General features: G+C 54.3%; 1 protein-coding gene across 2 annotated transcripts; it reads left to right on the top strand.

Moving 5' to 3' along the window:
• Positions 1–3904: 3904 nt before the first annotated feature.
• Positions 3905–20313, top strand: STAC2 (SH3 and cysteine rich domain 2). 2 transcript variants are annotated; one of them, XM_053569436.1, is made up of 11 exons: positions 3905–4416; positions 12962–13268; positions 13625–13722; positions 15029–15119; positions 16389–16501; positions 16586–16658; positions 16759–16811; positions 17217–17314; positions 17685–17736; positions 18085–18222; positions 19859–20313. In XM_053569436.1, exons 1-11 carry the CDS (start codon positions 4327–4329, stop codon positions 20099–20101), a joined length of 1356 nt encoding a protein of 451 aa, XP_053425411.1. In that variant the 5' UTR covers positions 3905–4326; the 3' UTR covers positions 20102–20313. The 2 variants fall into 2 exon arrangements, with proteins under 2 accessions (XP_053425411.1, XP_053425412.1); XM_053569437.1 differs by having other exon boundaries at positions 18780–20001.
• Positions 20314–24746: the final 4433 nt, after the last annotated feature.

Below are 24746 nucleotides of genomic sequence, written 5' to 3'. Positions count from 1 at the left end.
TGGGCTCAAGTGATTATCCTGCCTCCACCTCCCAAGTAGCTGGGACTACAGGTGCCTGCCACAATGTTTTGGTTGCAGCCATCATTATTGTTTGGCGGGCCCGGGCTAGATTGGAACCCACCAGCTCAGGTGTATGTGGCTGATGCCTTAGCCACTTGCAGGCCCCGAGCCCATGTATTAATTCATTTAATCCTCAAAAGAGCACTAAGAGATATGTCATTATTGCCCCCATTTTAATCCAACTCCTTATTTCAACCTAATCTAATCCAATTCTGTCAATCTGAAAAGAAGAAAACCAAAGTCCTTTAAGAGGGTGGTGCCTGTGGCTCAAGGAGTAGGGGCCGGCTCCATATACTGGAGGTGGCGGGTTCAAACCCAGCCCTGGCCAAAAACTGCAACAACAACAACAGAAAAAATAAATAAATAAATAAAGGAAGTTTCTTTAAAAAAACAAAAAAACTCCTTCAAGAGATGGATAAATCGTGTGGTGCCTGTGGCTCAAAGGAGTAGGGCGCCAGCCCCATATGCCAGGGGTGGCGGGTTCAAACCCAGCCCTGGCCAAAAAACTGCAAAAAAAAAAAAAAAGAGAGAGAGAGAGAGAGATGGACGAATCTGCAGAAGGTCACAGAACAGGAAGAAAGGGCAGAACCAGACTTTCTCAATGTGCTAATCATTGTGCTGCATGCAGATTTGAAGTCATCTGGACCATCCTTCTCTCCCAGGGCTCCTAGGAGCGTAAGAGGCACCCCAGTAGTTTATTGCCACTTTTGAGGAAGTCCTTCCAGAGTGTGACTGCCATTAGTCCTCCTATAGTACCTGGCCCTTGCTCTGCCCACCCCTCATTTTTGCCCTCAGAATCTAAGATGGGACGATGTTCCTCCCTCCCTAGTAGAAGCTGGCCTGGCTGCTTCTGTCTTGTCTCTGAGCCACTGCAGTGGGAGTTGTCAGTACTGAGAGCAATGACTCAGACTCAGGAAAGACGGCTCGGAAACACTAAAATCTGCAGGCCAGGAAGGACATCCAGAGGTCATGACATCCAGCCCCCTGCCTCTTCCACATTTGCCCCTCTTCAGGCTTCTGCTGCCTAGACCCCTTGAGCCCCAGGACTTCCCTAGCTGTCCTTAGTGACAGTATCACTCCTTTACCTGGAAACTCTTCCCTGTGTCTAGTCAGCGTCTCTTGGCCCACGGAGAGCCACTTCTGGGTTTGTTCCTCCGTGGAATACCAGGCTCCGAATGGCCAAAGAAAGTGAGGGAAGGAAATTGTTTTCTTCTTATGCCCCAGGCAAAGTACAGGATGGGGGAAATCTCCCAGAAGAAGAGGCCTGGTAGCTCGTGCCTATAATCCTAGCACGAGGAGGCCAAGGCGGGTCGATTGCTTGAGCTCAGGAGTTCAAGGCCACCCTGAGTAGAGCAAGACCTTGTCTCTACTAAAAATAGAAAAACTAGGCTCGATGCCTGTGGCTCAAGCAGCTAAGGTGCCAGCCACATACACTTGAGCTGGCGGATTTGAATCCAGCCTGGGCCGGCCAAACAACAATGACAGCTGCAACCAAAAAATAGCCAGGCATTGTGGCAGGCACCTGTAGTCCTAGCTACTTGGAAGGCAGAGGCAGGAGACTCACTTGAGCCCAGGAGTTGGAGGTTGCTGTGAGCTATGATGCCATGGCACTCTACCCAGGGTGACAGCTTGAGGCTCTTTCTCAAAAAAAAAAAAAAATAAATAAATAAATAAATAAGAAAAACTAGTTGGGCAAAATTGCAGGTGCCTATAGGCCGAGCTACTCAGGAGGTTGAGGCAGGAGGATCACTTGAGCCCAAGAGTTCAAATTTGGTTACTGTGAGCTATGATGACACCATGGCACTCTACCCAGGGTGACAGAGTAAAACTCTCAGAAATATATAATAATAATGACTAAAAATTAAAAATTAACTTCCTTTCGCCAGGCACAGTGGCTCATACCTGTAATCCTAGCACTCTGGGAGTCTGAGGCAGGTGGATTGCTTGAGCTCATGGGTTGGAGATGAGCCTGAGCAAAAGCGAGACCATGTCTCTACTAAAAAGAGAAAAACTGAGGCAAGAGGATTGCTTGAGCCCAACAGTTGGAGGTTTCTGTGAGCTATGATGCCACAGCAGTCTACCCAGGGCCAACAGTTTGAGACTCTATCTCAAAAAAAAAAATTTAACTGCCCTTGCCTGTCTCGCCTGGGCTGAGTGCCTTCTTGCACCAGCTCATTCATTCTCCTCACAGTGAGGCAGACCCAATCACCATTTTGCAGATGAAGATATCAAGGATCTAAAATATATAACTACTTGCCCAAGGTCACACAATTAATGACTATACAGGTATTGAATCCTAAGGAACCCAAGCCCCTGTGTTTTGGCAGGAAACAGGGGTACCACCCCTCCAGGAGGTCTCCAGACATAGAAGGCCCTGTTCATTCTAGCCCTGGATAGATGGAGGGCCTCATAACCCTATCTCAGAGTACTGCAATTAGCCCAAAGTCTGAGTTATCCACGGAGGGGAAGTTGGGCTGGCCTGGGCAAGAAAGAGAAGGACACTCCTCAGAGGGGATGAGGAGAAGGCTGCTGGTAAATGGGCCTTTGGGGAGACTGATGTGAGGGCTGAGCTCTGACTCCATCCCTGCTCCTTTGAGGAAAGCTGGAAGTCAGATGGAGTCCGCAGCTGCAGTGGGAGGATCTGGAGGGGGAGGGGACAAAGCCCCCACAACCATGAACCCTCATTCTGCCCTTGTCCTACTTCTGCCACTGGCAAATAAATCTCTGTTCCTGGACACAGTAACCTGAGCAGTGCTCCAATGGTGAGCTCATCCCTGGGAAGACAGAAATGGACGAATCACTGTGTGCATGGGGTGGGGGTAGCTGGTGTCACCTGTCCTCCAAGACTAGCATAAAAGCAGGATTTCTTGCATCAACCCAGGCCCTCCTGAGGGGCACTCCCCCCATCTTTCCACCCACAGCAGAGGAATAGAAAAACCTAAACCCAGAAGTCTCTCCACCCACACCCAGGGAAGGGTTCTCTCAGCTACCATCCTATCTGTATCTTCGGACAAACCAAAGAGATGAAGCTGAACCTGTTGGTCAGGGCCAGAGAGGGCAGAAGGAAAGGGGGCAGAGGGTTAGGGAAGGCAACTTGGAGAAATGGGTCCCAGATAGTCAACATGTATCAGAAGACCAGGTGAAGAGAGAGCTCCTTGAAGGGTGAGGACCTCTTCACCTACCTCTCCCTACCCCCTGATCTAACTCCACTTGTGGCAGGATCTTTAGAAGGGGGCCTGTTTTAGAGAGGTTTGGGGACTTTAGGACTGAGGCCCCTTCTCTGCTGAAGTTCAGACACCAAGACTGGTAAGGAATACAGTCGTCTTGCTTCCCATTGCAAGGGAGGAATTGCCTGGCCTGGCCTTTGGCACACACACCACAGTTCTGGGGTGTGAGTATTTGGAAAGAGCCTCTCCAGGGCAGAGAGGCATCCAATGAATGGGGCAGATGGGTCCCCATTCTTCCTTCACCAATCTTCAGCATCTTTCAATCTTCACTATCAGAAAGTCCTAACTTGGATCTCACTCCCAACTATCCTGCTGCAGCCCCAACCTATTTCTATTCCCTGCAACTTCGTCTAGACTCTTCAATGATCTCTCCAGGCCTGTCTCAATCCTGTCAAGCCCCTCAATCCCGGGTTTTTCAAAGTAAAACTACCCCCTCCACTTTTTACCTCCAAGCCCCTCCCTATCCTGTCGAGCCCCCATGACTCCGCCCAGTTCGCCTTCCTGGCAGCCAATAGCTGAGAACCTGATTTGCATGACGGCGCGGGGGAGCTACAGAAGGAAGGGGGAGGGACCAGGCGACCTCCTAAATCAAAGTTGGGTGGCGAGGACTGGGCGGAGGGGCCGCCTGGTGCGGGGCCGGGGCCGGTGGGGCGCAGAGGGAGGAGATGGGGGGCGGGCGCAGAGGACGGCGGAGCCGGCCGGACACGGACAGCTCTGTCGCTCCCTCCCTCCGCTCATCCTCGCGTTCCCACTTCCCTTCTTCCCTCTCTCAGAGCAGCATCCTCTGCAGACCCTCGGTCCTCACGCCCAGGGTCGTCCCGCTCCCGCGGCTCGGCATAATTGCCTCCCCCTCCTCTGCCAATCGGGCAACTTTCTCCGCCCGCGCCCCGGGGTCGAGGGAGGCTTTGCCTGGGGCTCACTGGGTGTCAGTCTCTCGAGGAGGGCTTCAGAGGTCCCAGAGAGACGCCCGCCACACGCATCCTGCCCCAGCGGGCCTGCCGTCGGGTCTTGGCACCCTCTCTTCCCCTCTCCCCCAACCATGACCGAAATGAGCGAAAAGGAGAATGAACCGGATGGCGCGGCCACCCATACCCCCCCAGGGACCGTCTCTGCCCTCCAAGAAACCAAGGTAACTCGGGGGGCGCGAGGCCTGGGCCCAGCCCAGTGCGTGCTGGCCCGGGCGCCCTGTTCCTGCGGAGTAGCTGTTGTGGGCTTGGGCGCCCTAGGGTCGTTGTAACGGGGCCCGCGTGATTCCTAAGGCTCCGCGCCGCACCCCGGGGAGAGGAGTGGGTTCGCGACGAGAGGTCACGAGGAGCCCCCAGTCACACAAGCACTGCATGCCCGTGCGCACGACAGGAGCGGGCGCACAATCGCGACCCTCGGGGAGATTGTAACTCGGCTTGGCTGGAGGGAATCGGCGCAGCTAGGGCAGAGGGAGCCTGTAGCAGTAGCGGGTGTGGGCTGGTGTACGCACCGGTGTGTGCGCGTGAGGCGCACCCTCTCCAGTGGCCGCCAGGTCTCTGTAGCTCAGTTCATCCCTCTCTCTGCTCGTGTCTCTCAGAATATGTCTCCACAACCTGTCTCTGTCTGGTGTCTCTGTGTGTGTCTCTCCCCATTTATCTCTAAGTCTCCGGTGTCTCTCTCTGACCCACCGCAGTCCTGCATTCCCCCACCCCACCCCCAATCGGGTTAGGCTTCGGGACGCGAGGCCGTGGCTGGGGGGAGCGCAGCGGCCGAGTCCGTGCTTGGGGGCTGCGGCAGCGCCGGGCGTCCGTCGCAGGCGGGGACAGGGACTGTTGTTGCGGTTTCAACCAGAAAGGCAGTCCCACTCCTCCACCCCCCCCACACACACACCGGGAACGAGACGAGGGGAGGGGGGAAATGGGTAGAGGCAAAAAGAGAAGTCATCGTAATTAATGAATGTCATAATTAACCCTAATTATGTATGACTGTTACTCCCGCGGGAGTCACAATGAATAAATTATTCCCTGTGAAGGAGGGCGGAGCCCAAACTCCAGGCACTGAAAAGGATGGGAGAGACGCGGGTGCTCACATAACACCCCCTCCCCACCTCTAATCTGTTTGCTCCCTCCCCAAGTTCTAGGTGCTGGCGACTGACCCGCGCCCGGAGAAGTTCTGCAGGAGCAACTTGAGCGGGCCTGGGGAAGGGGCACAAGGGGCTGTGGCAAGGGCGCTCACTCCTCCTCCCCAGAATTCAGGCTGAGACCTCCTTCCCTCTCATTTCCACCCTGGTATTTTCGTTCACATTCTGTTCCTGTTATACAGAGGACAAGGGGGCCAGTGAACACCAGAAATGGGTGGGGTCTTGGGCTACCTGGCTAGGTCTCTATAGCTCTTGCCGGTGTCCTTTTTCTTCCTCATTCCATTTTGACCATCTCTCATGATCTGAGGTTAATTCAAGGTCAAGGTCATCAAGGGAGTGTTCAGCGGGAAATCAGTAAGGCCACAGTAGAGTCTGGCTGAGGCACCTCTGGTAGCTCCCCAATCCCTGAACAAGGGGACTCAGTGGGTCTCCATGTCCAAGTCTTCAGATGCATACTTGACCTTCTGCCCCCCTTCTGAAATTAAGACCTTGGCCTTGGGCGGCTCCTGTGGCTCAAGGAGTAGGGCGCCGGTTCCATATGCCGGAGGTGGCGGGTTCAAACCTAGCCCCGGCAAAAAAAAAAAAAAAGACCTTGGCCTCTCAGAACATAAAATTAACTCCCCCATAGACAGCCAAGTTTCTCCAAGGAAAAGAATAAGGTGTTGAGATTGGAAGATAATGCTTGGAATATTTGTGACAGCTTCTGTCAAGCAGAGGAGCTGAACCTCCAAAATTCCAATGCCCCTGACTTCCCTGGCACACATACACAGTCCTCTTGCTTGCTTCTCAGGGGCTTGGGTGCCTCTCAGGCCCTACCCTGCTTCCCACGCCGAAGCCTGTCCACTGCAGCCCCCTCCTTAGGAGTTCTGGAAGGCAGACAGGAGCTCTGGGCAGTGCTGCCTCAGCAATCCCTAGGCTGCAAGCTCAGCTGTGTGTGGAGGGGGAGGTCAAGGCTTCCTCCTAGCCCAAGGACCCTCCAATATTGTCACCTCCAATCTGAGTCACAGAGATCCAAATACTAGAAGAGGAGAAAGATTATACACCTGACCTGGCCCCTCAGTGCCAGGCCCGCTGAAGCCCAACCCCTTCCCTGCCATACTTGACCCTTGTGAAGTCCTCAGGAGTAATAACACAAGCTAGGCTTTGGGCTGGGTTGGGGGCATACAGCAGAACGTGGGGTGCAGAGAGAACTCAGGGCCTTGCCAGCTTCCTTCCATCCCCCACCTCAAATTGGTCCAAACAAACTTGTTCCCAGACTGTTAGGAGTAGGGGAGATAGAAGAGGAAGTGGTTACAGCGCCAACCACATACACCGAAGATGGCAGGTTCGAACCCAGCCCGGGCTAGCTAACCAACAATGACAACTGCAACAACAAAAAAAATAGCCAGGCATTGTAGCCAGCGCCTGTAGTCCCAGCTACTTGGAAGGCTGAGGCAAGAGAATCGCTTAAGCCCAGGAGTTTGCGTTTGCCGTGAGTTGTGACGCCATAGCACTCTACCGAGGGCTACATTGTGAAACTCTGTCTCAGAAAAAAAAAAAAAGAAGAGGAAGGGTGATTGCTGCCTCTAGTAGCTCAGGATGTGGCAGGTACAACAGATGGGGCTGGTGCCCATCCGACAGTGAAGCAAACATTCTAGGCTTAATCATCAGTATTTGGTGCCCCTCTGGACATTTCTTGTTAGCCCGAGAATCCAGTCTCCTTACCCCAAGGCTCAGTCTCAGCCATATAGCCAAGCTACTCAGTGCCTCTCCTAGTGGGTCCCCCTCCTCTCTGGTCCCTATCCCATCCTACATATAGGGCCTGCCCACGACCCCTTTTGGTGCCATCCCTGGGAGGACCCTGCCATGCCAGCTCTGCCATCTGAATCAGTTTGAGCCATGTCCACCACCACCCACTGCCAGCTGCCTAGTGCCTTTAAGGAGATGCTGTGGGGAACTGAGGAAAGAAGGAGCAGTCCTGGGTGCGGGCAGGAAACAAGCAGGCCGGCCTTGTCTCTGGGAGGGGGTTCAGAAGAACAGACCTGGTGGTCCAGGCTCCAAGCCAGACCAGCTCTGGGCACCTTTGGAGGGAATTAGATCAGGCAGGACAGCTTGCCAAGGTACATGGCACCTTCTCCCCATGGTAGAGTACATGGTCCCAGGGCAGTGGGGGCAGCAAAAACAAAGTTGGTGGGAATATGGGCAAAAGTCCTCCCTGGGAACTAGGAGTCCCAGGAGCAGGAATACCTGGAGCAGGCAGGCATCAAGCCATTTGGCAGAGTTGCCCTAATCCTACCCTCTAGCCACAGCCCTTGACATCTGCCAGCCACCCCAGGTGGCATTGCTCCTTCTCATTTCTCCACCCTCCTGGGATCTGGGACCCACTGCTGAGCCAGGAAGCTGGCAGGCAGAATTGGGGCTGCCCGAGTGCTGGGGAACATTCTGTTCCAGAGACCTCTGGTACCCTGTAGAGGTGGCTCTGGCACTGAGACCAGGGGGGTGGCAGGAAAGAGCACAGCCTAGAGAGTAAAAGACTTGAAATCTCATCCTATGAGAATTACTGTGGAAATGATGGCTTTGGGAGGGGGAATATGATGAATGTCTTCAAATATTCGAAGGGCTGATGTGTGTGAAAGGGACTGGCCCTTTCTGGAGCGAAGGGAGGAATAAGGGCCACAGGGAGGCGGGTTCAGCTCTATATAGGGAAGCACTTTCCAGTGATTTGCTGCTGCCCAAAGATGGAATGACTGTCCCAAGAGAGGGTGTGCTTCCCATCACAGCAGATAACCAACTGAGTCAGACAACCATTTAGAAACCATGTGGACAGGGGCTCATGGGATGATGGGGTGGGGACTGCTCCAGGCACCCAATATTTCAGGTCCTTTCAGGCCTGAATTCCATGATTGGAATTCCTGGTGGACAAGCCCATGGCACAGCTGAGGAGCAGGGTTGAGGGCCCAGAGCAGCAGGATGCTCTTGGTCATTTGGGTTCAGAGCCATTGGTTGAAGTCCTGGCTCTGCTCTATACCAAGCTGGCTCATGGTTAAGTGATTTAACCTATGAGCCTGAGTTCCTCATCAGAAGTAGGACAAGAATCCTCACCACTTCAGAGGATAGCATAAAAAGGGCTAGCTCAATTTCAATACTCTGACAATGAAGCCCCTCGTAGATAAGTTTCTGGGTTTCTTATTTTTTTGTACCTAGAGCCTTGTATGGCTGAGACAGTCTTGCTCCCTCTCTCTTGGATACTGGAAAACTGAGGCTTAGAGAGAGAAAGGGAGGTGATTTGCCTTCAGGCAGCAGGTTTGGTTTTGCCCCTGCACCTAGCACATCTCCCCAGAGACCCATGTACTCTATGCCTGACGAATGAGCGGGTTCACCTGCCTCTTGGGGCCCATCAGAGCCCCCAGAGCCATACTTGGCCCTGGGTGGCCCATAGCAGGAAGTGGACCGGTATTTGTATTCCGATTAATTGTCTCGGGCGGTGCCTATGGCTCAGTTGGTAAGGCGCCGGCCCCATATACCGAGGGTGGCGGGTTCAAACCTGGCCCCAGCCAAACTGCAACCAAAAAATAGCCGGGCGTTGTGGCGGGTACCTGTAGTCCCAGCTACTCGGGAGGGCTGAGGCAAGAGAATCGCTTAAGCCCAGGAGTTGGAGGTTGCTGTGAGCTGTGTGATGCCACGGCACTCTACCAAGGGCCATAAAGTGAGACTCTGTCTCTACAAAAAAAAATTTAAAAAATGAATAAATAAAAATAATTGTCTCTCCACCTCTCCATCTCTGCTCCAACGCCCAAGCACCTGGGGCCTTGCTTCTCATAGATACACAAAGAAACCCACATCACTGTCCAGGAAGCTGAGTTTGGAAGGAGCTGAGCAGTTCAGCCTGCCAGACTCCCCACGGCTCTGGCCTCCCAGCTGGCACACAAGAGCCTGCCTGGTGCCCAAACATCCCTAGCTCTGCTCCTTTCTGCTTCCCCCTGTCTTGCTGCCTGCTGGCCTCCTGGAGGCTGGAGGGGCCACCACTTCCATCCCGTTGGCACAGTGGCCAGGCAGTCAGCCATGGCACACAGGCTACCCAGTGTGCCAGCTGGGAAGGAACCCTGGCCAAGCCTCTTTGCTTGGATCCAGGCCTATGGCCCCCTTTTTCTATCCCTGGTATAAAGGAGTGGGCAGAGATAAGGCAGCTTGCAATAGGAAAAGAGAAGGATGAGGATGAGGGTAGGGAGGTTCCCAGACCTTGCTCTGGGCAGACTCATTAGCCCAGTGTTTCTCAACCTTCCTAACGCCAGGAACCTTTAATACAGCACAAAGGGCTCACAACCCAGAGGTTGAGAACCGCTGCATTAGCCTCGCTGCAGAGTTGACCTTGTGCTCCAGGGAGGAGTCCAGACGTGCTCATCACTTACTCGCCTGAGGCTCTTTGAATGCTTACTAGGTGTTGAGACCTCCTCCTGGGGGGATATGAAGTGAGTGTGCCTGCCCCTAAGAGGCTCATAGTCTCCTGGGGGAGGGAGAAGTCACACCAGTACCCAACTGGAGCTGTGATGGAAGTTGAGGCTGATGTAGCATGCACCAGAGGAGGGATAGGCTCAAGGAATGGAATTCCTGAAGGAAAAGAGACAGCTTCTCCGAGGAAGAGGGGCTGTTGGAAGAATGTTGGCAAGATAACCAGGATATTAATTAGGTGAGGCAGAGAAGAACACAAGCATGTCACAAGCCCAGAGGCATAAAAGCATGGATGAGTTCAGGAATCCTCCTATCTCAGCTGCAGGAGAAAAGCAAGACTTAGAAGGACAGATTTGGCCAAGTTGCAGGGAGAGTCTCATGGCTACAATAAGGGCTTTGGACTGTTCCCTGGGCAGCCATGAAAGGTTTTCAGCGGGGTCAAGGATCACCTACCTAACAACTACATAGCGGGTGGGTGGGTGGGAACAGGCCTTGTGGAGGTGGGGGCTGGGCAGAGAGCTGTGGGCCTGAACCAGACTGGGAGCACTGGGGCCTCAGCTAAGGCAGGGCTGTGGCAGGGATGAGGTGATTGTAGGGCAGGGCCTGGAGGGATGTTGGGAGAAAGAATCAGCCTTGAGTTTGATGGTCCTGGATGATCACTCCCCATGCCCCTCAGCCTGTTTGAGGACACAAATAAAAACTGAGGACCTGGTGTATTGTGCTTGGCTATAAAGTGTTATTTTTTCCCCCTTGACTAAATGGTACACCCACACTATGAAATACTTTGCAGCCATAAAAAAGAGTGATGAAACTTTATGGAGTGATATGGAATGATTTCCAAGATTTACCGTTAAATGAAAAATGCAAAGTGCAGGAAAAATAGTACACTACCATTTCTGCAAAGAAAAAAGAAATAAAACCTCTTAAATTTGTTTCTATCCAATTTCACATAAAACTCTAGATTCCTTCTTCTTCTTTTTTTTTTTGGGTAGAGTGTCCTGGTGTCACAGTTCACAGCAACCTCATCCTCAACTCTTGCCTCAGCCTCCCAAGTAGCTGGGACTACAGGTGCCTGCCACAATGCCCAGTTATTTTTAGAGATGAGGTCTCGCTCTGGCTCACGCTGGTCTCAAACTCATGAGCTCAGGCAATCTGCCCACCTTGGCCTCCCAAGTGCTTGGATTTACAGGCATGAGCCACTGCGCCCAGCTCCTTCCTTTCTTTTTTTTTCCAACAAGGTCTTGCTCTATCTCACCAGGTGGAGTGCAGTAGTATCATAACTCACTGCAGCCTCCAACTCCTAGATTCAAGCGATCCTCCTGCCTCAGCCTCCTGAGTAGCTGAGCATCACCATGTCCCACTAAGGTTTTTTTTTGTAGAGACAGAGTCTCACTTTATGGCCCTTGGTAGAGTGCCGTGGCCTCACCCAGCTCACAGCAACCTCCAACTCCTGGGCCCACGCGATTCTGTTGCCTCAGCCTCCCGAGTAGCTGGGACTACCGGCGCCCGCCACAACACCCGGATTTTTTGGTTGCAGTTTTGGCCGGGGCTGGGTTTGAACCCGCCACCCTCCGTATATGGGGCCGGCGCCCTACCGACTGAGCCACAGGCGCCGCCCCCACTAAGGTTTTTTTTTTTTGCAGTTTTTGGCCAGGGCTGGGTTTGAACCTACCACCTCTGGCATATGGGGCTGGCGCCCTACTCCTTTGAGCCACAGGCACTGCCCCCACTAAGTTTTTTATTTGTTATAGAGATGAGGTCTTGGACTTGCTCAGGATAGTCTTGACTTCATGAGCTCAAGCAATCCTCCTGCCTCAGCCTCCCAAAGTGCTAAGATTAGAGGTGTGAGCCACTTTGCTGAACCTAGATTTCTTTTGAACAATTGGAAAACCTAGTAACACAGCTGGCCTTATAGGCCAGCCTCAGTTGGCTCAAGGAGACAGAAGGTGCCCCTCTCCGGCCACCAGTTTGTCACAGTCCCCACCACCTTACCACTCCTGACTGCTGCTTGCTCTGCCAGAACTCTTTTTTTTTTTTTGGAGACAGAGTCTCATTATGTTACCTTTGGTAGAGTACTGTAGCATTGCAGCTCATAGCAACCTCCAACTCTTGGGCTTAAGTGAGTCTTGCCTCAGCCTCCCAAGTAGCTGGAATTACAGGTGCCTGCCACAACGCCCGGCTATTTTTTGGTTGCAGTTGTCATTGTTGATTTTAGCTGGCCCAGCTGGGTTTGAACCCGCCAGCCTCTGTGTATGTGGCCGAGTCCTACCCACTGAGCTACCGGTCCCGCCAGGCCAGAACTTTTTTTTTTTTTTTTTTTGAGACAGCGCCTCAAGCTGTCACCCTGGGTAGAGTGCTATGGCATCACAGCTCACAGCAACCTCCAACTCCTGGGCTCAAGAGATTCTACTGCCTCCGCCTCCCATGTAGCCGGGACTACAAGCGTCCCCCACAACACCTGGCTATTTTTTTGGTTGCAGCCATCGTTGTTTGGCAGGCCCGGGCTAGATTCAAACCCACCAGCTCTGGTGTATGTGGCTAGCGCCCTAGCCTCTTGAGCCACAGGCACAGAGCCCAGAACTCTTTTTTGTTTTTGTTTTTTAAAGATAGGGTCTCACTCTGTTACCCAGAGTGGAGTGCAGAGGCATAATTATAGCTCACTGCAACCTCAAACTCCTGGGCTCAAGCATTCCTCCTGCCTTAGCCTCTTGAGTAGCTGGAACTACAGATGTACCCCACTATCTATACCCAGGTAACTTTATTTATTTATTTATTTTAACTTTTTTTTTTTTGCAATTTTTGGCTTGGGCTGGGTTTGAACCCGCCACCTCCAGTATATGGGGTCAGCGCCCTACTCCTTTGAGCCACAGTCGCCACCCCTATTTATTTTAACTTTTTAAATTTTTTGTAGAGACGAGGTCTTGCTATATTGCCCAGGCTGGTCTTGAATAGAACTTTCTTCACAGAGGTTACCTGCCTGGCTCTTGTAAGAATCTGAAATTGCCTGGATCTTGGGAGCCTTTCTCAGTACTTAATCTCACCTCTGAACTCAGCCCCATGCTGCTGGAGCCATTCTGAACGGAAGCCAGCCAGGGTCAGCCCCTTCCAGGGTCCCATTCACAATTCCCTCTTCTTCTCTCAGCTCCAGCGATTCAGGCGCTCTCTCTCCCTCAAGACCATCCTCCGAAGTAAGAGTGTGGAGAACTTCTTCCTTCGCTCAGGCTCTGAGCTCAAGTGCCCCACCGAGGTGCTGCTGACGCCCCCAACCCCCCTGCCCCCTCCCTCCCCACCACCCGCATCCACGGATGGGGGCTTGCCCACCCCAGCACCCTCTCCATGTCCAGTCCCACGTCCCCTGGCACCACTCAAACCAGTGAGGTTGCACAGCTTCCAGGAACATGTCTTCAAGAGAGCCAGCCCTTGTGAGCTGTGCCATCAGTTCATTGTGGGTAAGTGCTTGGGTCCTGGGGTGGGCGAGGGGAGAGCAGAGAGGGCGTTGAGGGGTGGCCCATGGAACTCCCTGCTCCTGGACTCTTGCCATTCAGGGCCTCCAGTACTAACCGTGCCTCTCACCCTGAGCAGACAAATAAGCAGTGTGGTGGTGGGTGTGCACCCAGTGCCACTGCTGTGCTTACTGCCACCTCCGGCTTCAGTGCCACTTCTCACCCGACTGCATGAGGGGTAGGCGCTAGGCCCACGGCTGGCGTGAGAATGCCCAACTCCTGCTCTCCCCATGCCCTTACCTTTCTTCTTTGCTTCTTGTCCGTGGGAATATCCTCTCTTGCTGAACCCAATTTTTTCTTAGGAAACTCCAAGCAGGGCTTGCGATGTAAGACATGCAAAGTCAGCGTCCACCTCTGGTGCTCTGAGGAAATCTCCCACCAACAATGCCCAGGCAAGACGGTGAGTGGGGAGATAGGCAGAGAAGGCTGGCTATGAATGTCCCCAGGACTGCAGTGGGAGAATAATCCCCCCGAGAGTGGCTCCTCCTGTGAGATGTCCCTGGCCCTGGGCTTGGGAAGGACTGGGTTCTTTCTGTTTTTTGTTTTTGAGATAGAGTCTAACTTTGTTGCCGTCTGTTGCCCTCTGTAGAGTGCTATGCTGTGGCGTCACAGCTCACAGCAACCTGAAACTCCTGGGGTTAAGCGATTCTCTTATCTCAGCCTCCCAAGTAGCTGGGACTACAGGTGCCTGCCACAATGCCTGGGTATTTTTCCAGGCAGGGGTCTCACTCTTGCTTAGGCTGGAACCTGTGAACTCAGGTGATCTACCCACCTGGGCCTCCCAGAGTCCTAGGATTATAGGCATGAGCCACGGCCCCTGGCCCCTGGCTAGTGTTTCTTTTTTTTTTTTCCAGTTTTTGGTCGGGGCTGGGTTTGAACCCACCACCTCCGGCATATGGGGCCAGTGCCCTACTCCGTTGAGCCACAGGTGCTGCCCCAAGTGTTTCTATTTTTAGTAGAGATGGTGTCTCACTGTTGCTCAGGCTATTCTCAAACTCCTGAGCTCAAGCAGTCTACCCACCCTGGCCTTCAAGAGTGTTAGGATTATAGGCAGAAGCCACAGTGCCCAGCCAGAACTGTATTCTTTTTTTTGAGACAGAGTTTCACTTTGTTGCCTTGGTAGAGTGTCCTGGCATCATAGCTCACAGCAACCTCAAACTCTTGGGCACAAGTGATCCTCTTGCCTCAGACTCAGTCCTGTAGCCAGGACTACAGGCGCCAGCCACAATACCCAGCTATTTTTTAGAGACAGGGTCTCACTCTTGCTCAGGCTGGTCTTGAACTCCCTGGGCTCAGGCAATCCATGTGCCTCAGCCTCTCAGAGTGTTAGGATTACAGGTGTGAGTCACCACATCAGACCAGAACTGCATTATTTTTTTTTGTTGAGACAGAGTCTCTCTCACTTATGTCGCCCTCAGTAGAGTGCTGTGGAATCACAGCTCACAGCAACCTCAAACTCTTGGGCTTCAGCGATTCTCTTGCCTCAGCCTCCCAAGTAGCAGGGACTACAGGAGCCTGCCACAATGCCCGGCTATTTTTTATCGAATTTGCCATTGTTTAGCTGGCCTGAGCAGGGATTCAAACCCGCTAGCCTTGGTGTATGTGGCTGGCACTGTAACCACTGTGTTATGGGCACCGAGCCCAGAACTGCATTCTTGATAGGCTGTGAACTCCTCACACCCTCTCTCTGTTCCCTCTTGCTATAGTCCACCTCCTTCCGCCGCAACTTTAGCTCCCCACTCCTGGTGCATGAGCCACCACCAGCCTGTGCCATAAGCAGAGAGTCCCCACCCACGGGTAAGTGTCCCTGTTGCCCCTGCCCCCATTGTGTTGTGGTGAGAGATCCATGCATTCCTCAGACGGGCACCTGAGTCACACTGGCACTGCCGGGTATCAGTGCTCCTACCATTTCCCTTCTCTGGAGGCTCCTGTCCTGAATGTAGGGTTCATTTCTTCATTCATTCAGTCATCCTTCAATAAACACTTTCCTGAGCACCTGCTCAGTGCCAGGTACTGTGCCAGACTCTGGGAAAAAACACTGAAGAAGGTGGAGTTTATGGTCTAGTAACAGGGTGACCTGAAACCAACAAGTCTCCTATCACAGGTCACTAGGCAGTCACCAGTGGGGTGCATGCTTCAAGGGAGAAGGCCAGAGGACAGGGTGTGCAGTGTGTGCTGCCCTCATCAGCAGTCAGGGAAGGGAAGGCTTCCAGAAACTAGAAGGATGAGGAGAGTTCGTCCATTGAGGCTCTGGAAAGACTGGCTTGGGCAGGGGGAGGCCTGAGGCAGGATGGAGCAGGAGGGTTAGAGAAAGGGTAAAGTGGTCAAGGCTGAGGGAGCCAGAGGGAGGAGGTAAAGAGCGTGGTTATAGGACCTTAGCGTCCATTTTAAGATAGTCTAAGGCAGTGGTTCTCAACCTGTGGGTCACGACCTTTTGGGGGTCTAACGACCCTTTCACAGGGGTCACTTAAATACATCCTGCATATCAGATATTTACATTACGATTCATGACAGTAGCAAAATTACAGTTTGAAGTAGCAACAAAAATAATTTCATGGTTGGAGGTCACCACAACATGGGGAACTGTATTAAAGGGTGGCAGCATTAGGAAGGTTGAAAACCACTGGTCTCAGGGCAACCTGTGTATTTCTCCAAGAGCAATCTGGCTACTGCGTGGCCTGCCAAGCCTGGAGTGGAAGCAGGGACACCAGTTGGGAGGCTGTGACAGTTGCCAAGAGAGTTTGGTAGCTTGAGTTGGGCTGGTAGCAATGGGAATGGAGAGAGCTGGGCAGGTTCTAGAGGTGTCTGAGAGGGAGGACGAAGTGATAGAGTGGCTGTGGATAGCAAGGACAGCAGAGAGTCAAGGATGCTCCTGGTTTTTTGCATGGGCGGCACCCTGGGCAGGTGTGGAGCTGTCACGGGGATGAGGAAGCCCTGGGTGGGACAGGTGATGGTGCAGATGGGGTGTTCAGCCCGGGGCATGCTGGACCGGGGCTGGAGCACAGCACTTCAGGGCAGCACAAGGCCAGCAGTTGGTGCCAGGCCTTGAGGGTGGACACTTGGCAGGGGCCAGCGGGAAGGTGGATCCCGTCTACGAGACCTTGCGCTATGGCACCTCCCTGGCCCTGATGAACCGCTCCAGCTTCAGCAGCACATCTGAGTCTCCCACACGGAGCCTGGTATGGTGGGTGCCAAAAGGGAATTAGGGGGGCCTGAACATGACAGTGGGTCCAGGCCCTGAGCCCTCCCCTCTCTGTCCCCAGAGTGAGCGAGATGAGCTGACAGAGGATGGGGAGGGCAGCATCCGCAGCTCTGAGGAGGCGCCTGGTGACAGTGGTGAGTGGGGGTGGGCCCCAGGGGCAAGAGTGGGGTGCAGATGGGCCCTCCCTGTTGCCTCACACTCTGCCGCACCCCACTTCATCTCCGGTATTCACAGGCCCAGCTGAGAGTGAAGGGCCAGGACCAGAGGAGAAGAGCCCTGGACAGCAGGTGGGTGCTGGCACTGAGCCCTGGCAGGCCAGCAGGGAAGGGGTGTTGCTTCTCTGGTCCCTGATGCAGATGAGAGCACAGCAAGCGGGGGTCCCCAGGAACATCCAGTGCCAGGTGAGGGGGACAGGGGTTGAGCTGCTGCCTATTGCACCCACTTGTGCTCCTCGAGAGAAGGCAGTTTCCACAACTCAGAGGGCACAGGGTTTCTCCCTTCCCCATGCCTGGCCCAGTCCCCCTAGGGGCAGGTGGGCATGGCAGGCAGGAGGGGCTTACTTCTACCTGTCATTGACCTAGGACCCACGGTGTCCCTCCTACCGCTTCCCCAGGGCAGACATGCTTGGAGCAAGTAGATTTTGGGGGAGTGAGGGTGTCACCTCCCCATCTGACCCAGAGCTCTTCCTGCAGCCACCCCAGCCTCCCCTGCGGAAGGATGTGGGGCCCATGTACTCCTATGTTGCGCTCTACAAGTTTCTGCCCCAGGAGAACAATGACCTGGCTCTGCAGTAAGTCCTCTCTGTGACCCAGTCCCACTGGGCAGCCGCCTGGCTCCAGACTCAGGGCTCTGCCTTGACCTTGCGACACAAGTGTGAGGAGGACCTTCAGGAACATTTTCCTTGCACACTGAGGCTGCTGAGCCCATGCAGGAGTCAGAGCTGCCCAGGGTCTAGAAGTAATTCGTGCTAATGTTATTTCTCCTGTCCTGGAGAGTGTTGCTGTGCCTTTGGTCACACAGTGTCCTCTGAGAGCTTCCAGAACCCTCCCCCATCTGCGGGGGAGGGGGGGCATGCAGGGTACCCAAGTGCTCAGGGATTGCTGGGATTAGGAGGGGAAAGCCCCCTGCCCCATATGCCAGCCCAGCTCTCTCCTCCTCAGGCCTGGAGATCGCATCATGCTTGTGGATGACTCTAACGAGGACTGGTGGAAGGTGACTTGGCAGGGCGGGGAATGAAGGGACCCTGGTAGGCACCTCAGCAGCCCTTTCTCTCCAGGCCCCGACAATCTCCACTCCTCCAATCACCAGCCCCAGCCACGCCTGGGACTGACCTTTTGGCCTTGCTCTCAGTTTTGTCCCTCTCTGCCTCCTGCTTCAGCTTTGTCCCCTGCCCCACCTCATGCCCTTCCTGGCCCAGAAGCCACCTGGTTGGGGGCTGGAATACAGAACCCAAGAACTGCAGGAGGATGGCACTGGCTCTGAGTGGAAATTGGGTCTAGAGAAAGTAGTGGGGGGTGGGAGTGGGGGTGATGCTGTGCTCATTGTCAACCTCATCCCCAGGGCAAGATCGGAGACCGGGTTGGCTTCTTCCCAGCCAATTTTGTGCAACGGGTGAGACCAGGCGAGAATGTTTGGCGCTGCTGCCAACCCTTCTCCGGGAATAAGGAACAGGGTTACATGAGCCTCAAGGAGAACCAAGTGAGTGCCTGGGTACCCCACCTGGACCCTGCAGCAGCTGGAAAGAGTGGGGGTGGGAGACAGGCACCAGGGGAGGGTGCCCTGCAGGAGGAGGCTTGCAGCCTGGAAGCAGGAGGGATAGCAGCTTAGAAGTTGAGGAATTTGGGCCGGTGGAAAACAAAGGCAGGGGACTGAATGACAATAATGTTGGAGGCAGCTTCAGGTAGGGCAGAAGCACAGGATTAGGAGTCTAGAGGCTCAGGTTTGAGGGCTGACTCTGGCTTGTTGCATAACCTAGAGCAAGTCCTTTCCTTTTGTTCCCTCTGTGAAATGGGGGTAGGGTGGGGCATTAGACCCACCCATGTCCAAGCTTAACCCTGAAGTGGTGCTGGGTGTCTGCTGATGTCCTGGTTTTGCTGTGGAACCCTGTACCCTCACAGGATCTGCTCTTGTCAGTCACTCTAACAAAGGCTCCCTCCCATGGTTCTCTGGGGCGGATCCCCTGGGGGCCACCAGAAGGACTCGGGGCTAGGGCTGCAGGCAGGGCCAGGCCTCAGTTCCATGTCTCTCTGGCTCAGATCTGTGTGGGCATGGGCAGAAGCAAGGATGCTGACGGCTTCATCCGCGTCAGCAGCGGCAAGAAACGGGGCCTGGTGCCAGCCGACGCCCTGACCGAGATCTAAGAGGAGCCAAGAGAACCCAAATGCCACCCCTGCCCATGCCCAGCCCTTGCCTCTGGCCCCGGGAGGGGAGCAGGCATCCTTGCCCATACCCTTCCTCCTCTGCCTCATTCCTGGGTGCCAAGCATCATGGCTTAGGAGCCTTCTGTGCAGAGGAAGGTTTATTTCTTGGGTAGGGCGACCTGAGTGGTTTGATCCTCTGGGTCTTAGGGTGGAGGGAGGACAAAGTGGGAGGGAATGAGGAAGCTGCAGACAGGTCCACCCAGTGCCCAGATACCCCCAATCCAATTGCCATATTGGGTCCAGCCCTGGTGAGGGTTCCTGGGGGAACATCGCTGCTGCTTCTTCCAGAATCTTCCCCCGACACCACCTTTGCATGCCTGACACACCTCTCTCCCCTCAGAGTCTCTGCTTGGGTCTACATGTGTCTTCCCCTTTGCAAATGGGGCCTTGAGAGGGGGCCTCTCTGTGTCCCTTGTCTCTCCATCCTGGGCAGGGAGGCAATGCCGGGCCACATGGAAGGTCCTGAGTCCACCTCCTTGTCCCACCACCTCTGTCACTCTGTCAATTCTCAGGAAAGTTCTGCAGGAACCTCTCCCATTACTTGAAACTTGGGCCGACAAAGGGGGGGAGGGCTGAGATCCCCAGAGGGTGTGACAAATTAAGAGACTGTCCCTTCAAGTAAAACAACCATTACCACAGAACAGCCTCATCTTACCCTTGTCCACCAGAAGAGGGTACCTGGGAGCAGCCAGGACACAGAAAACCAGTTGAGAGCAAACACCGGCCTATATTTTATCTAAACAAGCCCATTTCAGGGGACTCATTTTTTCCCAAAAGCCCCCAAGCATGTGGGAAAACCAGCCAGGGGAGCCTGTTATTGTCAGTTCCTGTCCCAGGCCTCACCAAGGCCAAGCCACTCTAGGAGCCCAACCCTCAGGGTGACCTTCCTTACCCCCTCTCTCTGGGCTCTACAGGGACCAGGGCTGCTGCTGCAAGAGCCCCTTTTCTGGCTGTATCTGCTCCTTTGTCCTGGACACAGAGCCCTGGGAAGAAGATGGGGTGGAAGACAGAGAAGGAAGTGGAATATTCTGTTTGGTCCCCAGGAAAGGAAGGGAGTAGGCATCTTTGGGAGGTGGGCACACACAAAGAGGACTCTTGATCATGCCAACCAGTGCCACTCCCCATCCTGGGCACAGTCACACCCTTCCACGCAATGAGAGGGACACAGATCCTCCTGCCCAAAGGCCCCTACCCCACTTCTTCCCCACAGAGGGCGCTCAAGCTACACTGCCCTGTTTGCTGCCATGAGGCCCCCCCCAGCAATATCCCAGGGGTGGGCCCAATGCCCACTGTACATGAGGCTGCATGATGGGTTGCTGGGGCATTGCTGAGGCCCCAGAACCCGAATTAAATGTTTCTTGTCCCAGCCTGTGTGCTCTGTGTATCTAATTGGGATGAAAGAAGGTAAGGGGCAGAGAGGCAGGGTGATGCCCTGGGGGTACTTATTAGGGTGAGGGTGAGGACAGAAGAATTTGGGGATCTCAGAAAGGAGAGGGGTTGGAACTAGTGTAGACATGGCAGGGCCCCCCTCATGTCCCCTTACCCCCTCCCACCCCGGTAGCCTGAGAAGGGTGGGGTCTGGTGAGAATGACCCCGACAGGACCTGAGGAAAGGGGGAGGTGGTTTGGGGACATTGGAGGGAAAGAAGCGGGGCTGTGATCACTTTCTGGTTGGACGCACCTGAGTTGGCGTGGAGATGGGGGCGGGTGGGCACGCACCTCTGCGCCAGGACGGTCAGGACTGTTCTTGCCCACCCAGAGGTGTCCTCCGAGATCGGCTGTGCCGGAGTCTGGGAGGGGCTCAAAACTGACCTGAAATCAACCTCGCCACCTCCCCTGAGCCCTAGACAGAAACGCTGGCGGCGGGGACGGTCGCGGAACGCGGGGCTGAGATGACTCAATCGCACCCGTCATCGGGAGCCTGGCACCAAGGGGCCGGCGGCGGCGCACCCCTCCCGCAGCCGTGCCCGCCGCCCACCCGCTCCGGCAGAGCTGCCTCCTTCCCCTCCGCCTGCCCAGCCGCGTCATCGCCGCCACGGCCAGCACGTCCTCTGCTATTTATAGGCAGAGGGAAGCGGGAGGGAGCCGGAGAGAGCGGGAGGCAGGCTGCGGGGGTGCTGGGGCATTACCATTGCCGCCAAAATGCAGAGGGATGCAGCCCATTCCGTTTACAGCCCCCGCCCCCTGAGCAAGGCAGGCCAGGTGGGACCAGACTTTGGGTCCCCACCCCTGAGCTTTCGTTGTGCCCTTTCACTCAGGGAAGACCCTTGAGGTTGGGGGTGGGGCGAGCTGGGACGGGAGGGTGGCCTTCCCCCTTCCTAGGATCCCTGGCCGTGCCTCCTAGACACACCCAGTCTGGAGGCTTAAGGACAGGGGAATTCACATAAATAGGTTCCTACTGTGCCCAGGGAACCCAGCTAGGAACTTGTTGTTTAATCCTCTTAATGACCCAGTGAAGAAATTGGTGGGGTCCCCTTTTCCTAGATGAGGAACTGAGGCACAGAGATGTTAGGTGGCTTATCCAAGATCATAGATGATCCAGCTCAACTCTGCCCTTTTTATACAGGATGAAACTACAGCCTTGAGTGGGCTAATAACTTGTCTAGGCTCACCATGTCACTTTGCCTCCAAGTTCAGCTCTTTTCCTACCTTACCCTGGGTCTCTCAATGCCTTAAACCAATAAGCTAGAGACAGACACCTTAAGAAGCTGGTCCAGGGGGCGGCGCCTGTGGCTCAGTGAGTAGGGCTCCGGCCCCATATGCCGAGGGTGGCGGGTTCAAACCCAGCCCCGGCCAAACTGCAACAAAAAAATAGCCGGGTGCTGTGGCGGGCACCTGTAGTCCCAGCTACTCGGGAGGCTGAGGCAAGAGAATCGCTTCAGCCCAGGAGCTGGAGGTTGCTGTGAGCTGTGTGATGCCACGGCACTCTACCAAGGGCCATAAAGTGAGACTCTGTCTCTACAAAAAAAAAAAAAAAGAAGCTGGTCCAGGGCTCCAGGGATCAACTCACTTCATTGGAGACAGTGAGTGCCTTGTGGCCACACCTTCTGCACACCACACATGTGTTTGCCACCAACCAGCAGGCAGCTGGCATGGACCCCCCTTTTTCCCAGCCTGTTTGCTGCACTGCTAAGCACAGCAGCTTTTTCGGATGGCTGAACCACTGACAGCATGCTCTCAGCCTGAGAAACAGCTGGTGCCCCCTCTGTAGCCTCTGCCCTCCTCTGTGCTCACTTTGGAGGTGGCCAAACCAGTAACACCATTGGCCTGGGGCAGAAAATGCCCAGAACTCTGCGGGTGGTGCCATCCCACAATTGGCTCTGTTGTTTCTGACCTACACATGCCCTTCATCCCCCACCACAGCCTGACTTAACCTGGCAGGTTCTGTGTGGAATAAAGGTTACTTAGGCTTAGGGGGATATAGAAAGGGGAGAGGGCTCAGCGCCCGTAGCTCAGTGAGTAGGGCACTGGCCATATATGCTGAGGCTGCCTGCTAAACAACAATGACAATTGCAACAAAAAAATAGCTGGGGCATTGTGGTGGGTGCCTGTAGTCCCAGCTACTTGGGAGGCTGAGGCAGGAGAATCATTTAAGCCCAAGAGTTTGAGGTTGCTATGAGCTGTGATGCCACTCTACTGAGGGCTACATAGTGAGATTCTGTCTCAAAAAAAAGGGAGGGGGGAGTATGGCAGCCAGAGATAGGGAGGCCTGGGCACATATACACAGTGAGCCCCTCTGTGCAACTCATCTTGTTAGTGCCACTTCCTTTGGCCTCTTCAGCCTTCTTCATCCCCCTTCCTAGCTCCCACCCAGTGCTGGGCAGGCTGGGGGCATCTGCTGAGGAGTATAAGGAAGATGTGGCAGCTCTGCCTTCCTTGTGCTTTGCAGGAAGCCAGCCTGGGTTGTCCCTGTCAGCCTTAGAGACCGCACTGGAAGAAGGCCAAGCTCCCTGTCCCCCCTCCTCCAGCTCATGGTCCTCCAGTAGCAGCTGTGCTCGTTGTCTCTGCTACACCCCACTCTGAATCACACCCTCCCACGTTTGGAAATTGCAGACCCAGAATCGGAGTCAGGTGCTAGTGTTCGTGCAACACTGAGATTCTGGGAAGCCATTGGCGCCTCTGGGCCTCAGTTTCCTAGAAAATGAAGAGTTGGGCTTGCTCAGGTAGTCTTAACATGGGAGGCCAGAACTTGAAAGGGTATGCAATTATTAACGTATGATGGGGATAGGACAGTTGTGTGGTATTGAGAGAAAGGACTTTTTTTTTTTTTTTTTTTTTTTTAATTTGGCCGGGGCTGGGTTTGAACCCGCCACCTCCGGCATATGGGACCGGCGCCCTACCCGCTGAGCCACAGGCGCCGCCCGGGACTTTTTTTTTTTTAAGAGATAGGGGCTCGGGCGGCGCCTGTGGCTCAGTCGGTAGGGCGCCGGCCCCATATACCGAGGGTAGTGGGTTCAAACCCGGCCCCAGCCAAACTGCAACAAAAAATAGCCGGGCGTTGTGGCGGGCACCTGTAGTCCCAGCTACTTGGGAGGCTGAGGCAAGAGAATCGCTTAAGCCCAGGAGTTGGAGGTTGCTGCGAGCTGTGTGAGGCCACGGCACTCTACCGAGGGCCATAAAAGGGAGAGTCTGTCTCTACAAAAAAAAAAAAAGAGAGAGAGAAATAGGGGCTCACTATGTCGCCCTCAGTAGAGGGTTATGGTGTCACAGCTCACAGCAAACTCAAACTCTTGGGCTTAAACAATTCTCTTAAACGATTCTTAAATGCAGGCTGAATTTGAACTCCTGGCCTCAAGTGATCTTCCCACCTTAGCCCCCAAGCAACTGGGACTAGGAGTGCACCACCATGCCCCAAGGACATTTAATCACATTTTCACAAGGCTCCAGGGCCTAGAAGAAGCCCAGCGGTTACAGTGGGAAATCTTTCTGTTTGAGGCTTCTGTGGAAATGGGACCTTTCCAGGCACTGCCTGGGGAAGGGGTTGGAGCCCCATGGTGAAAAAAGGTAAACTCCAGGCCTGGTGTTAAGTTCAGAAAAAGTGACAAAACCCAAAGCTTCCCAGGAGGTAAGTTCCTACAACCCCGGCACCCATCCCTTTTCTCCTCCCCTTTAAAAACAAACAAAGCAAAACAAAACAAAAAACCTCAACCAAAAAAACTCTAGCGAGGCAGTGCCTGACACCTACGGAGACCTGTGAGAGAACAGCGCCATCTCCTGGTCCATGGTGGAAACTAGTTTCTGTGCTGCAGGCTCGGGGCTACTTCTCCCTCCGGTTCTCTCTGCTGATTGGAGGGCTGGACAGGCGTCTCCAATACCCTGAGAAATAGGTCTCTCACACACCAAGCTGGGGGCCTCCCCTTCCAGGCCTCAGCTTCCCCTCTTCCAATGGCAAAGAGTTAGGTAAAGCCACACAAGCTGCTCTAGTGGCAACAGTTTCCTCTTATCCTACCTAGGCTCTGACACACATGGTGGGGAGGGGGTCGTCAGAGTGGGGGGCCCATTTCTCAGAGTCTGGGCTTTTCTCTGCCTTCTGTTACCAACTTCTTCCTTCCTGCCCAGAACTAGATGAGGAGGATGTTAAAGGCAGAGCTAAGAGGGGTCTGCTGTCCCGATGCTTCAGACCTGCCTTTTCCAATCAGATAAATTGGAAGGCATCCAATCAGATGGCTTCCCATCTGCCTAGTACATCATCTGAGGGTAGCTGTCTGGTCACCCCAAGACAAGAGTTCCCCGGGGGGAGGTGGGAAGGGAGGTAGGTAACCAGCAAGGGCGCCAGGGCCCAGGTGTGCCCAGCACTAACGGA

The sequence above is a fragment of the Nycticebus coucang genome, chromosome 18 (assembly GCF_027406575.1).
Source record: "Nycticebus coucang isolate mNycCou1 chromosome 18, mNycCou1.pri, whole genome shotgun sequence".
In the NCBI taxonomy this organism is placed as follows: domain Eukaryota; kingdom Metazoa; phylum Chordata; class Mammalia; order Primates; family Lorisidae; genus Nycticebus; species Nycticebus coucang.
The sequence above is the reverse complement of the archived record's forward strand: the minus strand, read 5'-3'. Positions and strand labels throughout refer to the sequence as shown.

Excerpts from the sequence above, each read along its gene's own strand:
- STAC2 (XM_053569436.1), top strand. The coding sequence starts at position 4,327 with ATGACCGAAATGAGCGAAAAGGAGAATGAACCGGATGGCGCGGCCACC. Across the intron at positions 4,417-12,961 it reads CTGCCCTCCAAGAAACCAAG|CTCCAGCGATTCAGGCGCTC; the intron begins GTAACTCGGGGG and ends TTCTTCTCTCAG. Across the intron at positions 16,659-16,758 it reads GGAGGCGCCTGGTGACAGTG|GCCCAGCTGAGAGTGAAGGG; the intron begins GTGAGTGGGGGT and ends CGGTATTCACAG.